The sequence below is a fragment of the Lepidochelys kempii genome, chromosome 1 (genome assembly GCF_965140265.1).
Source record: "Lepidochelys kempii isolate rLepKem1 chromosome 1, rLepKem1.hap2, whole genome shotgun sequence".
In the NCBI taxonomy this organism is placed as follows: domain Eukaryota; kingdom Metazoa; phylum Chordata; order Testudines; family Cheloniidae; genus Lepidochelys; species Lepidochelys kempii.
In genome coordinates this window covers 3,079,912-3,094,500 of record NC_133256.1, presented here as the reverse complement: position 1 = coordinate 3,094,500, position 14,589 = coordinate 3,079,912, and the positions used below count along the sequence as shown (strand labels likewise).

General features: G+C 45.4%; 2 protein-coding genes across 2 annotated transcripts; both read left to right on the top strand.

Moving 5' to 3' along the window:
• The first annotated feature begins 647 nt into the window (after window positions 1-647).
• LOC140905569 (olfactory receptor 52B2-like) lies at window positions 648-1,406 on the top strand. Its single transcript, XM_073329093.1, has one exon. The coding sequence runs from the start codon at window positions 648-650 to the stop codon at window positions 1,404-1,406; it is 759 nt and encodes a 252-aa protein (XP_073185194.1).
• Window positions 1,407-12,858: 11,452 nt separating this feature from the next.
• Window positions 12,859-13,617, top strand: LOC140905568 (olfactory receptor 52B2-like). The gene has a single exon (XM_073329092.1). It carries the CDS (start codon window positions 12,859-12,861, stop codon window positions 13,615-13,617), a length of 759 nt encoding a protein of 252 aa, XP_073185193.1.
• The last annotated feature ends 972 nt before the right edge of the window (window positions 13,618-14,589 follow it).

Genomic DNA, 14,589 nt, shown 5'->3' with positions numbered 1-14,589 from the left:
TCGCCCTGAGCCCTTAATTATTCTCTTTGCCCTTTCCTGATGCCCTCTAGTTCTGCAATATCCGGTGTGAGAAGGGTGCCCAATCAGACACAGGGGAGTCCAGAGGAGGGTGAAACACTGAATGATTGATCTGATGACATTGTATTTTCTGTATGATTTCCCACCCCACTCCTCCTGGATTCCAAAGTTTTGCTGAGTTTCTTTCTGTGCTTGCACTGAGAGCAGGGTTTCACATGGCTTGGTTAGCTCCATCTCAGGACTTCTCTGGACTTCACTATAACCAAAATAATCTTGTGTCATCTATAAATGTTGCCACCTCACTTCTCGCTCCCCTTTATAGACTGTTAATAACAATAAAATATTTACCCTACTCTTTGTTATAAAGTGTGTAACCCCCCTCTCTGTGCTTCTCTCTCTTCACAGGAACCTGGAGCATTTCTGAGCCTGATTGACACACTGAGAACTTCATGGCACCTTTCAACCTCACCCCCTCTAACCCTTCAACATTCATCCTAATGGGCATCCCTGGCCTGGAAGCTGCCCATGTCTGGATTTCCATCCCTTTCACAATGTTCTACATTCTTGGCCTGTGGGGAAATGTTATGCTTCTGTATGTTGTAAGCAAAGAGCAGACCCTGCAAAAGCCGATGTACCTGCTGCTCTGCATGCTGGCGCTATCAGACATCGCCACATCTACCGCCGTCGTGCCGAAGACACTGTGCATATTTTGGTTCAATTTCAAAGGCATTACTGTGGGAGGCTGCCTCACGCAGACTTTCTTCCTTTCCATGGTGTCTGTGATGCACTCAGCCATCCTTGTGACAATGGCATTTGATCGCTATGTTGCCATATGTAACCCTCTGAGATACACCACCATCCTCAGGAAAGGACGAATAGCTAAGCTAGGGCTTCTATGTTTGATCAAAGCTGTTCTCTTCATTCTGCCTATGACCCTGCTCCTGAGCAGGCTGCCATTCTGTGCCAACCGCGTTATCCCCCACACGTTCTGTGAACCTATAGCTTTGGTGAAGTTATCATGTGGGGACATCACACTCCACAGGACATATAGCTTGGTGATAATGTTTGTAGTCAGCGTGTTAGACCTGTCACTCATTGTCCTGTCCTATGGTCTGATCTTCAGGGCCGTCCTCAGAATTTCCTCCAAGAAAGCCCACCAGAAAGCCCTCAATACCTGCACAGCCCACATCTGTGTGTTGCTGGCTTATTATATTCCAGGCCTCTTTGTCAACCTAACACACCGTTTTGGTCAGGGTATTGCTTCCCACGTTCACATCATCTTGGCCAACCTCTATCTCCTCATCTCCCCCATGCTCAACCCTGTAATTTATGGGGTGAAATCCAAAGAGCTTCGTGACAAATTGAGCAAATACACCTGCAGAATGTGATCACCTGGGGCATGAAGGGTGCCCTGCCCCAGTTTGTCTGAGCTCAGCATTGTAGAGGTTCACAGTCTGAGAAGTTCCTCACACCTAATGTCTTATCACCACATCACCCAACAGGGCTCTCTCTGTTGCTGAGTTCCCTCTCTTTTGCCATCACCTCACCTCTCTTCAGCATCTCCTCTTAGCCCCCAAACTCACACACCCTATCATGTGGCCTTTCCATAACTCTTAGACTACCAGAAGACACTACAGCTTTCTGATGCAATGTGGCTATGGCTTACTCCCCGTGTGAAAAAGGTTCTTTATCAGTTTGATGAACAGAAACTCCAGTTTGAGACAGGCAAAGAGAATGCATCCGATGAAGTGGGCTGTTGCTCATGAAAGCTTATGCTCAAATAAATTTGTTAGTCTCTTAGGTGCACAAGTCCTCCTTTTCTTTTTCTGAATACGGACTAACACGGCTGCTACTCTAAAATCTAAAATGAATAGTGAAGGTGGCAGGGCATTAAAGAGCCACAGACATTGCTAGGCTGAAATGTCTGCAAGACTCAGTTTGCCCTGACCATCTGAGCCCCTGTTATCCACAAATTCTTTCTTCACTCCCAGAGGAAGCTCTCAGGCTGAAGTTCTCCAGGGTCTATTTTTTTAGCCTTCCCACTGCTCATGGAGCTGAGGGAATCGTTTGGGAGTCCTAGCCAATCTGAGCATCTCCAGGGACGGTTCAGGGAAATGATAAATGATTATTTGGGAGTCCTGGCCAAGCAAGGCATCTGCAGGGAACGTACAGGGAAATGATAAAGGTCGCTGCCCAGCACCCTGAGTGTCAGAGATGTGAGATTCATATACTGATTCTCAGGGCTCTGCCTTCCTATCGCTGTCAGTTTATTTCCTCTCTCTGCTGAGCAGGATTTTGGTGAGTTGCCTCTTTCTGCATTAGAGTTAGCGGTAAGGGCTCAGGAAGTGTTTCAGGGTTTAAGTCAAGAACCATCTGGTCAGCAATTCAGCAGGACAGAGACTTGAACTCTTTAGTATTGTCAGTAACACCAAGGGATTTACATGGGAAAATTAGAACTACAAATGTTTTGGAAATAGTTTAGAAAAATATTTGTTTTTAAGATCAGTTCGTTGTCACTGAATCTCCTTCCTTAGAGGTTTTTAAGGTCAGGCTTGACAAAGCCCTGGCTGGGATGATTTAACTGGGAATTGGTCCTGCTTCGAGCAGGGGGTTGGACTAGATGACCTTCTGGGGTCCCTTCCAACCCTGATATTCTATGATTCTATGATTCTATGATACTGTGTCTTTATATCTGTTTGAGTACCTTTCTTTTTTGGGGTGCTGTAGTTTTTTTCTCCGATTTGCTCAAGTTTTCCAATTCAGTAATTTTACTACCCTATTAGGAAGTGCAGCCAAAACCTCTGCAGTGGTTATCTCTGTTACCAGAGGGTTAATCACAGGAATTGGTCACACACTGGCCAGATTCTGCTCTCACATTCTGCCTTCAGTGCGTCACTCCAAATTGACACGGGCCTCCCTAAAAGCAAAATCAGGGCCCATGTGTTTTGGAATCCCCATCTCTCATACCGGGTCTCAGAATGTTACATAAACTGGGGTGGAGGGGGGTCCTTCAGACTCTGTCAGCACCCTAACAGAATAGCGCTCTCTGTAGCAGGACCAGTGTCTTTAATTTCCTCAGCTCAGAGCTGAAAGATAAACAAGGGAAAGGGTGAAATTTTGGCCCATTGACATGGTGCTACATTCACATGTAGGGACTTAAATAAATGGTCTGATTTACAACAACTGTGATCCTCCAATGACTTCAACTGGAGGCGTCCTGTGGCCTCTATGGATGGGTTTGCTCGTTTGGACCAAAGAAGAACTGACAGGAGAGTTGCTCAAATCTCAAACCCACAGGGTTAGAGGTTCAGAACAACTAGAAGAACAATTCTTTTTGTGCGGGGGAGAGGGGTCTGCTTTCTCTGTACCTTGCATCTCTGGTTCTGGAGAAGATGAGAAGAACCAAAAGGCAGTAAAGAGAAAAGCATGTTTCTGGCTCAGAGGAAACCTGGCGGGGTTGAACATCTCACCGGGGGAGACCCAGGTCTCTGGGTGGAGAGAGAAACCAAGCAGCTACAACATCTCCTGTAAATATACCTGGAATAATCCATCTAAACCACAGGAATTGTAAGTAGGCAAGGAAATGCTTTAGGTTATCTTTTCTTGTTTCTTTTATTATTGGCCTGTAAAGTTACCTTCCATCCTGATTTTGGAATTGTGATTCTTTTTACTCTTTCCTTTATAATAAAGTTCTTCTTTTAGAACCTGATTGATTTTAGTGTCCTGAAGACAAAGGATCTGCTTTGTACTCACATTGCTAAGGCAATTCATTGGTATATTATTCTCAAGCCTCCCCAGGCAAGGGGGTGAAGGGCCTTGGGGGATATTTTGGGGGAAGGGCGATTCATAGAATCATAGAATCATAGAATATCAGGGTTGGAAGGGACCCCAGAAGGTCATCTAGTCCAACCCCCTGCTCAAAGCAGGACCAATTCCCAGTTAAATCATCCCAGCCAGGGCTTTGTCAAGCCTGACCTTAAAAACCTCTAAGGAAGGAGATTCTACCACCTCCCTAGGTAACGCATTCCAGTGTTTCACCACCCTCTTAGTGAAAAAGTTTTTCCTAATATCCAATCTAAACCTCCCCCACTGCAACTTGAGACCATTACTCCTCGTTCTGTCATCTGCTACCATTGAGAACAGTCTAGAGCCATCCTCTTTGGAACCCCCTTTCAGGTAGTTGAAAGCAGCTATCAAATCCCCCCTCATTCTTCTCTTCTGCAGGCTAAACAATCCCAGCTCCCTCAGCCTCTCCTCATAACTCATGTGTTCCAGTCCCCTAATCATTTTTGTTGCCCTTCGCTGGACTCTCTCCAATTTATCCACATCCTTCTTGAAGTGTGGGGCCCAAAACTGGACACAGTACTCCAGATGAGGCCTCACCAATGTCGAATAGAGGGGAACGATCACGTCCCTCGATCTGCTCGCTATGCCCCTACTTATACATCCCAAAATGCCATTGGCCTTCTTGGCAACAAGGGCACACTGCTGACTCATATCCAGCTTCTCGTCCACTGTCACCCCTAGGTCCTTTTCTGCAGAACTGCTGCCTAGCCATTCGGTCCCTAGTCTGTAGCTGTGCATTGGGTTCTTCCGTCCTAAGTGCAGGACCCTGCACTTATCCTTATTGAACCTCATCAGATTCCTTTTGGCCCAATCTTCCAATTGGTCTAGGTCCTTCTGTATCCTATCCCTCCCCTCCAGCGTATCTACCACTCCTCCCAGTTTAGTATCATCCGCAAATTTGCTGAGAGTGCAATCCACACCATCCTCCAGATCCTCCAGATCATTTATGAAGATAAATAGATTCCAAGTGACCAGTCCCTGAACTTTTGCTTAAATCACTTGGTGGTGGGAGAAATACCATCCAAGGATGAGGAAAGGAATTTGTGCCTTGGGGAAGTTTTAACTGAAGCTGGTAGAATATAAGCTTAGAGGGCCTTTCATGTACCCCAGAGTTTAGAGTGTGTGTGTGTGTGGGGGGGGGGGACCCTGACAGAGTCCCTGAACCTTTTGGCTAAAAGCAGCTGTTTATTAATTTCCTTGGGTGACCCCTGGTTCTTGCATTAAGTGACGGAGTAAAGAAGACTTCTGAATACACTTTCTCCATACCATTCACAATACATAAGCTCTCTATCACATCCTGTCTGTTTCCAAGCTGAAAAGTCACAGTCTTTTAAATCTCTCCTCAGATGGAAACTGTTCCATACCCCTAATCATTTCCTTCTCTGTACCTTTTCCATTTCAAATATATCTTTTTTGAGATGAGGAGACCAGAACTGCATTCAGTATTCACCATGTGGGATTTACATAGTGGCATTATCGTATGTTCTGTCTTCTTATCTCTCACTTTCCTCGTGGTTCCCAGCATTCTGTTAGCTTTTCTGATTGCTGTGGTATATTGAGCAGATGTTTTCAGAGACCAATCTACGATGACCCCCAGATCTCCTTCTTGAGTGTTAAGACCTGATTTAGACCCCATCATTTGGTATGTATATTTGGACTCATGTTTTCTACTGTGGTTTACTGCTATCATTTGAATCTTTTAAAAACCTAGAAGGGGATCCTCCTCAGACCCTCAATGTGACCCTGAACATCATGTTCTTCATAGTTGTATGATTATGAACCTAAGAACATAAGAATGGCCATCCTGGGTCATACCGAAGATCCATATAGCCCTGTATCCTGTCTTCTGACAGTAGCCAGTGCCAGGTTCTCCAGAGGGAATGAACAGAACAGGTAATCAGCAAGTGACCCATTCCCTGTCACTCATTGCCAGCTTCTGGCAAACAGAATTTTTGAATTCCTCCATGAATTTATCTGGTTCTTTTTTGAACCCTGTTACGGTCTTGGCCTTCACAACATTCTCTGGCAAGGAGTTCCACAGGTTGACAGGGCACTTGGTGGGGAAATACTTCCTTTTATTTCTTTTAAACCTGCTGCCTATTCATTTCATTGGGTGACCCCTAGTTCTTGTGTTATGGGAAGTAGTAAACAACACTTCCTTATCTACTTTCTCTACACCAGTCATGATTTTATAGACCTCAATCATATCTCCCCTTAGCCATCTCTTTTCCAAGCGGGAGAGCCCTAGTCTTATTAATCTCTCTTCTATTTGACAAGTTAGGACTTGTCAGGTGTCATCTGAAAAGTTAGGATTTGCTAAAAAATGATTATCCTGTTTGAGTGAATGTGTCATTTTTGTATATGACATGATGACTATTCACTATGTGCCTGTATTTCAAATGTAGTTACTTCTCAGGGACACCCATTAAGCAAAATGATTCCAGTCTAGAAAGCTGATGGTGAAAACCTATTCAGGGTAATTCACCATTAGGGGAAACAATTAGACATTGGACAGCTTATCTCTCACCTGGTGAGTCTTCCTGAGAATACTCCAAACAGTCTTTGGACCGAGGAGTGCATGCAAGGGCATGTGACCGAACCACAGGACACTGACACTGACATTTTGGGTACCTGTATTTATCCACAAAGTGAGCAGGGAACTCTTTTTGTAACAAAGGATTCCTGCCCTATGTTTAATCTATCTAAGGTGGGGTGTGGCTGCATCTAGTGGTCTCACTCCTCACACAAGAGAACTGGAAACATCTGAGGAACAAAGACGGAACTGGGGGAAGTGCTGGTCCCAGGCCAAAAGGGATTTCTGACCTGTGAATGGGAACCTCCTGGAGCGCTTCTTGTATTCCCAGCCAGGGTGAGAAATTGTTGATTCATAGTCAATCTATCTAATACCTCAGGCTTAGTTTCAGTTTTCTTTATTTGCTATGTAACCTGCTTTGATCTCTTTGCTATCACTTATAAACATTTCAAATATATATTTCTGTAGTTCAATTTCTTTTGTGATTTATCTAAACCACTCTGCCTATGAGCAAAGTTTCTGGGGAAAATCTCAGTTTTTTTAACACAGGCTGTAGAATAGCCTTTCCACATCAAGGGGAGGGAGAAATCTACCAATGAGCCGACAGTGTAGACCCCTCCAGAGTGCATAGTATTATGGGTTCATACTCCGTAGTAGAACTTGGGGAGCATGGAAATTGGCTGATGTCCTCCATTTGTACTTGGGTTCCTTAAGTTAGCTCTCCGGTAGCTCCATTTGGGTGTGTATCGCCATCTACTTCTGTGTTGGGTGATAACAAGACCTGGAGAGACATGATCACCAGCAAAGCAGTGAGCAAAAGGGCCAGCCCAGCTGGGTGGTTAGAGGGGTGCATCAGTTCCCATGGCTGCCACACTGAACCCCAGGGTGACAACTAGTCACACTCATACCCTCCAGAGCCCAAATTAGTTCTCCTGGCACCTGTGACTCACGCATGTTGGAGGGACTGCAGCCTAAACAAAAAATCCACATGTTGCAGTTATTTGATTCCTTTACCACAATGTCCTCACCGCAGCAGGGCACACCCACCTAAAATACCACCATTCTGAAATGGCTGCTGGGCATCAGATCAGGGAAACTCCGTAGCTGTTCCCTCATAAAATGTGGGATACCATGTGCGATGAACTCCAGGTCATTTTGGCCGGGGGACTGGTGAAGGAATCACACAGTGAGTGGAGAAGTCCCTTTGTGTTAGTTCTCTACCCAGGATAGCATAACCTGTTTCTGCATCGATTTCTGAATGATCAACACAGAATTGAATTTTGATGCTTATCCGATGCAGAGAGTAGAACTATTTGAAGAGTTGGGACCTACCAAATATATATCCATTTTAGATCTCACAAAGGGCTATTGGCAAGTATCTTTTATCCAGATTCCTCGGTGAAGAACGCTTTTTTCACCCAGTGGACTTGCATCGGTTCATGATTAAGGCATTTGGCCTCCACAGTGTGGCAATGAATTTCAGAGGCTGATGGACTGGATAGTCCAACTTTACGGGGGATATGCAGTGGAACATCTCTCTAATTAATTGAAAATTATATTTGGTACCATGTCTTGTGGCAGCATTCCCCCCCATAGTGTGGATGGCAGTATATTACATGCCAGAATACAAAGCCACCCTCAATTGCTAGGCTGAACAGTCTGCACGACTCTGCTTGCCCTGTTAATCTGAGCCCTTGGTATCAGCGAATTATTTCTTCACTCCCAAGGGAAGCTCTCAAGCTGTAGTTCTCCAGAGTCTAATTTCTGCTCCTCCCACTGCTCATGGAGCCAAGGGAATTGACTGGAAGTCCTGGCCAACCAGAGAGTCCGCAGGGACTGTACAGGGGAACCATAAAGGGCACTGTCCAGGATAGACAGTTTCAGACATGTTGGATTCATAGGCTGATTCTCGGGGCTCTGTGCTCCTGTCACGGTAAGGAGATTTCCAGTCTCTGCTGAGCAGTATTTTGATGAGTTGCTTGTTTCTGAATTAAAGATATAGTTAAGGGCACAGGAAGGATTTCAGGGTTGAAGTCAAGAACCATCTGGGTAGGAATTCACCAGCACAAGGAACTTGAAGTGTTTATATTGTCAGAAACACCAAGGATTTTCCTAGTAAACTTGGAACTACAAATGTTTTGGAAATAGTTTAGGTAAACATTTGTTTTTAAGAGCAGTTCTTTGTCTCGTTCTGTCTCCTTCTGTCTGTCTTTGTAGTTTCCTTTTTTGGGGGCTGTGTGGTTTTTCCTCTCATTCGTTCAACTCTTCCAATTCAGCAACTTGACTGCATTATTAGGAAGTGCAGCCAAACCTCTGCAGTGGGTATCTGTGTTACCGAAAGATTTACAACAAGAATGGGTGACACATTGGCCAGATTCGCCTCTTACATTCTGCCTTCAGTAGCTCACTCCAGACTGACGCTGGCCTCCCTGAGAGCTAAGTAAGAGCCCCAAAGAGTATTTTGCAAGCCCCATCTTTCACGTCTGGTCTCAGAGCGTCACATGAACTGGGGGTTCCTTCAGACTGGTACAGCACCCTAATAGAAGAGTGGTTTCTGTAGCAGGACCCGACACTCTGATTTTCACAGCTCGAAGCTGAAATTTAAACTCTTCCCATTGAGTTCAAGGGAAAAACTCCTAAGAGGGTCAGGATTTCACCTTAAATCCACATGTAGGGACTTAAATAAAGGACCTGATTTACACCAGCCATGAGAGTCCAGTGATTTCAACTGGAGTCATCCTGTCTCCTCTAAGGACGGATGAGCTCTTTTGGACCAAAGAAGAACTGACAGGAGAGTTGCTGAAATCTCAGACTCATAGGCTTAAAGGTTGAAAACAATTAGGATTATAATATTTTGGTCGGGGGGAAGAGGGGTCTGCTCCCTCTCTGCGCCTACACCTCTGGTTCTGGAGAGGATGGGAAGCACCGAAAAAGCGGTGAAAATTAAAGCATGTTTCTGTCTTAGAGGCAGTGTTGGAAATATCATTGGGATAGCTCAAGGAATGCACAGTGTGTGTGTTTGTGTGTGCATGCGTGCAGATGCACGCACGGAGGGGAGAGGGATGGGAGAGTGACACGCAGCATCCTGCTCTCAATGCACGGAGTTCTGAAACTTTGTGAAATAGGGAATGGACATCTTGCCTAATGCAGAGACGGAAGAGGCGTAACAAGGCCTCCTGGGGCAGGGGGTATGTGTGTATCTCAGATTGTAACATAACATGGACCACACACTTGCAGATTGATTCTGACACCTTTCCCATCCCTCCTCCGTGAGCAGTCCCATTACAATCTTGTGAAAACATCAGCATTTGTCAGCATGAAAAGCAGTCTCTGGAAGGTATGTCTGGGTTTCTAACAGGCTGCAATACATTAAAATTTTGTGTTGTTTTGAGGAAGAGTTACTCATGCTGGTTCCATTTAATCTGCACAACATCTCTCCCTCCTGCAGGCAACTCTGGGCCATGTCAGGGCCTAGATAAATACAGGTGCCATGTGCAGGAACCACTGGTAGCTGCCTGAAAGAGTAGGTCACTGCGGCACAGACGTTAAACCCAGGATGTTCTGTGAGCACTTACTAGCCAGTTCTGTTAGTCATTCGTCTGGAGGGTTGTACGTACATTCTGCTGTGCAGAGATATTATGTGGTCAAATCATTATTTTTCTCACCTAAATGTTCATCCATGCAGTGCCTCACAGGACACTTAAGGCTCATGAAATACACACCTGGTGTGACATTTCCAAGGCACATGAGAATTACTCCTCATCGGGAAAAATGTAACAGAGTCATGAATAGACAAAATGCCTTCAGTAAGCTCAGGCGTGAGCCTGCAGGCACCATCTTGATCATCTCAACTGTACAGAATAGGCCTGTAAAACACAGCCCTGAGAATTCCCCTGAAATTGTTGCTAGAGCAGATCTTTTAGAGAAAGATCCAACCTTGATTTAAAAATGCTCAGTGATGGAGAATCCACCGAGACCCTTGGTAAATTGTTCCAATGGTTATTTACTCTCACTCATAAAAAAGGTACATCTTATCTCCAGTCCCAATTTCTTTAACTTCAACTTCCAGCCAATCTTGTTCCACCTGTGTATGCAAAGTTGAAAAGCCTATCATTAAATATTGCTTCCCTGTGCAGGTATGTAAAGACTGTTATCAAGTCACCCCTTAACCATCTTTGTTACACTAAATAAATTGAGCTCTTTGAGTCCATGACTAGAAGGAAGGTTTTCTAATTTTCAGTAATTCCTGTGACTCTTCTCGGAAACTTCTTCAGTGCGTCAACGTCCATCTTGAATTGTGGACACCAGAACTGGGCACCATTTCACAGCAGGAGTGGTGCCAATGCCACACACAGAGGCAAAATAACGTTTTTACCCCTCATTGAGATTCCTCTCGCTACCATCCCAGGACCACATCGGCCACAGGGTCACCCTGGGAGAGCATCATGAACAGGCCGGACTATGAACAGGAGGTTGCCAGGCAACTCTCCAAAACCACATTCTACAGGCCACTGTCCTCTGATCCCACTGAAACTACGCCATCTGCTCAAGAAAGTCCCTGCAATAGCACGGAACAAATCTGAAGACCCATAGCCCAAGAGCCCCAGCCAGGGGTATTCTATCTGCTGCCCAAGATCTATAAACCTGGAAATCCTGGACATCCCGTCATCTCATACATTGCTATACTTGCACCAGGATTGTCTGGCTATGTGGACTCTCTCCTCAGACTCTACGCTCCCAGCACTCCCAGCTATCTTTGAGAGACCACTGACTTCCTGAGGAAACTACAATGCATTGGTGATCTTCCTGAAAACACCATCCTGCTCACCATTGATGTAGAAGCCCTCTACACCGATATTCCACACAAGGATTGCCTACAAGCTGTCAGGAACAGTATCTCTGTCTCCTCGTTGGTCATATTGGTGAGGTGCCAGCGAGGTTATCCCATCCTCCAATTGTTGTATCATCTGCAAACTTCATCAATATCCAGGCATGAGAACGGATAGTAGCTTAGTTGGTGACTTACACTTGTCGGTTAACACCTGCAACTTATAACTCAGACAAAGCTGTCTGTCAGCAAGGGTTCATCTTGCCAAAAGAAACAGGGGAAGTAACAGAGATGCAGGCCTGTTGGCCTAAATAACAAAGACCCTTGCACCCTTCATGTCCATTCTGTTCAGCACAAAGTCGTAGGCCAGCGTGATATTGACTTTTCCATGGTGGACACTTGGCTCCTTTCCAACATAGGAATGGCAGAGTGAAATAAACCTATGGTCGATCTAATCCAGTGTCCTCCTTCTGACAGTGACAGCCTCAGGTACTGCAGAAGAAGGTTTAATAAACTTACCAGTCGGTGGATGCTGGGGGGGGTGACTTAACCATCAAGAGGATGTGACCCTAATGCCTAACAGCTAGAGATTGGCTTGTGACCTGAAACATGTGGATATATAGGCTTTCCAAAACATTTATTTAGCTCTCACTATTGTCACTGGAAAGTCTCATTACCCACATAAATGTCCAAACTCTTGCTGATACTTGCTTACCTCATGGACTCAACTACCTCTTCAGGTAAGGCGTTCCTCAGTCTATTTTGACACTGAGTGTAGAAAGCATTCTTTATTTACCTATTTTCATTTTGCCACATTTCCGTATTATTGAATGTCCACCTGATCTTCTTTTATAAGACAAGGGGGAACACATTCTTGATAATCTCTCTACCAGTCAGCCTATTATAGACTTTTCTCATGCCCACTCATATTCATCTTCTTCGTAAAGTAACAAATCCAGCATTTTCAACCTCTCACCTGATGAGAGTCGCCCTGAGCCCTTAATTATTCTCTTTGCCCTTTCCTGATGCCCTCTAGTTCTGCAATATCCGGTGTGAGAAGGGTGCCCAATCAGACACAGGGGAGTCCAGAGGAGGGTGAAACACTGAATGATTGATCTGATGACATTGTATTTTCTGTATGATTTCCCACCCCACTCCTCCTGGATTCCAAAGTTTTGCTGAGTTTCTTTCTGTGCTTGCACTGAGAGCAGGGTTTCACATGGCTTGGTTAGCTCCATCTCAGGACTTCTCTGGACTTCACTATAACCAAAATAATCTTGTGTCATCTATAAATGTTGCCACCTCACTTCTCGCTCCCCTTTATAGACTGTTAATAACAATAAAATATTTACCCTACTCTTTGTTATAAAGTGTGTAACCCCCCTCTCTGTGCTTCTCTCTCTTCACAGGAACCTGGAGCATTTCTGAGCCTGATTGACACACTGAGAACTTCATGGCACCTTTCAACCTCACCCCCTCTAACCCTTCAACATTCATCCTAATGGGCATCCCTGGCCTGGAAGCTGCCCATGTCTGGATTTCCATCCCTTTCACAATGTTCTACATTCTTGGCCTGTGGGGAAATGTTATGCTTCTGTATGTTGTAAGCAAAGAGCAGACCCTGCAAAAGCCGATGTACCTGCTGCTCTGCATGCTGGCGCTATCAGACATCGCCACATCTACCGCCGTCGTGCCGAAGACACTGTGCATATTTTGGTTCAATTTCAAAGGCATTACTGTGGGAGGCTGCCTCACGCAGACTTTCTTCCTTTCCATGGTGTCTGTGATGCACTCAGCCATCCTTGTGACAATGGCATTTGATCGCTATGTTGCCATATGTAACCCTCTGAGATACACCACCATCCTCAGGAAAGGACGAATAGCTAAGCTAGGGCTTCTATGTTTGATCAAAGCTGTTCTCTTCATTCTGCCTATGACCCTGCTCCTGAGCAGGCTGCCATTCTGTGCCAACCGCGTTATCCCCCACACGTTCTGTGAACCTATAGCTTTGGTGAAGTTATCATGTGGGGACATCACACTCCACAGGACATATAGCTTGGTGATAATGTTTGTAGTCAGCGTGTTAGACCTGTCACTCATTGTCCTGTCCTATGGTCTGATCTTCAGGGCCGTCCTCAGAATTTCCTCCAAGAAAGCCCACCAGAAAGCCCTCAATACCTGCACAGCCCACATCTGTGTGTTGCTGGCTTATTATATTCCAGGCCTCTTTGTCAACCTAACACACCGTTTTGGTCAGGGTATTGCTTCCCACGTTCACATCATCTTGGCCAACCTCTATCTCCTCATCTCCCCCATGCTCAACCCTGTAATTTATGGGGTGAAATCCAAAGAGCTTCGTGACAAATTGAGCAAATACACCTGCAGAATGTGATCACCTGGGGCATGAAGGGTGCCCTGCCCCAGTTTGTCTGAGCTCAGCATTGTAGAGGTTCACAGTCTGAGAAGTTCCTCACACCTAATGTCTTATCACCACATCACCCAACAGGGCTCTCTCTGTTGCTGAGTTCCCTCTCTTTTGCCATCACCTCACCTCTCTTCAGCATCTCCTCTTAGCCCCCAAACTCACACACCCTATCATGTGGCCTTTCCATAACTCTTAGACTACCAGAAGACACTACAGCTTTCTGATGCAATGTGGCTATGGCTTACTCCCCGTGTGAAAAAGGTTCTTTATCAGTTTGATGAACAGAAACTCCAGTTTGAGACAGGCAAAGAGAATGCATCCGATGAAGTGGGCTGTTGCTCATGAAAGCTTATGCTCAAATAAATTTGTTAGTCTCTTAGGTGCACAAGTCCTCCTTTTCTTTTTCTGAATACGGACTAACACGGCTGCTACTCTAAAATCTAAAATGAATAGTGAAGGTGGCAGGGCATTAAAGAGCCACAGACATTGCTAGGCTGAAATGTCTGCAAGACTCAGTTTGCCCTGACCATCTGAGCCCCTGTTATCCACAAATTCTTTCTTCACTCCCAGAGGAAGCTCTCAGGCTGAAGTTCTCCAGGGTCTATTTTTTTAGCCTTCCCACTGCTCATGGAGCTGAGGGAATCGTTTGGGAGTCCTAGCCAATCTGAGCATCTCCAGGGACGGTTCAGGGAAATGATAAATGATTATTTGGGAGTCCTGGCCAAGCAAGGCATCTGCAGGGAACGTACAGGGAAATGATAAAGGTCGCTGCCCAGCACCCTGAGTGTCAGAGATGTGAGATTCATATACTGATTCTCAGGGCTCTGCCTTCCTATCGCTGTCAGTTTATTTCCTCTCTCTGCTGAGCAGGATTTTGGTGAGTTGCCTCTTTCTGCATTAGAGTTAGCGGTAAGGGCTCAGGAAGTGTTTCAGGGTTTA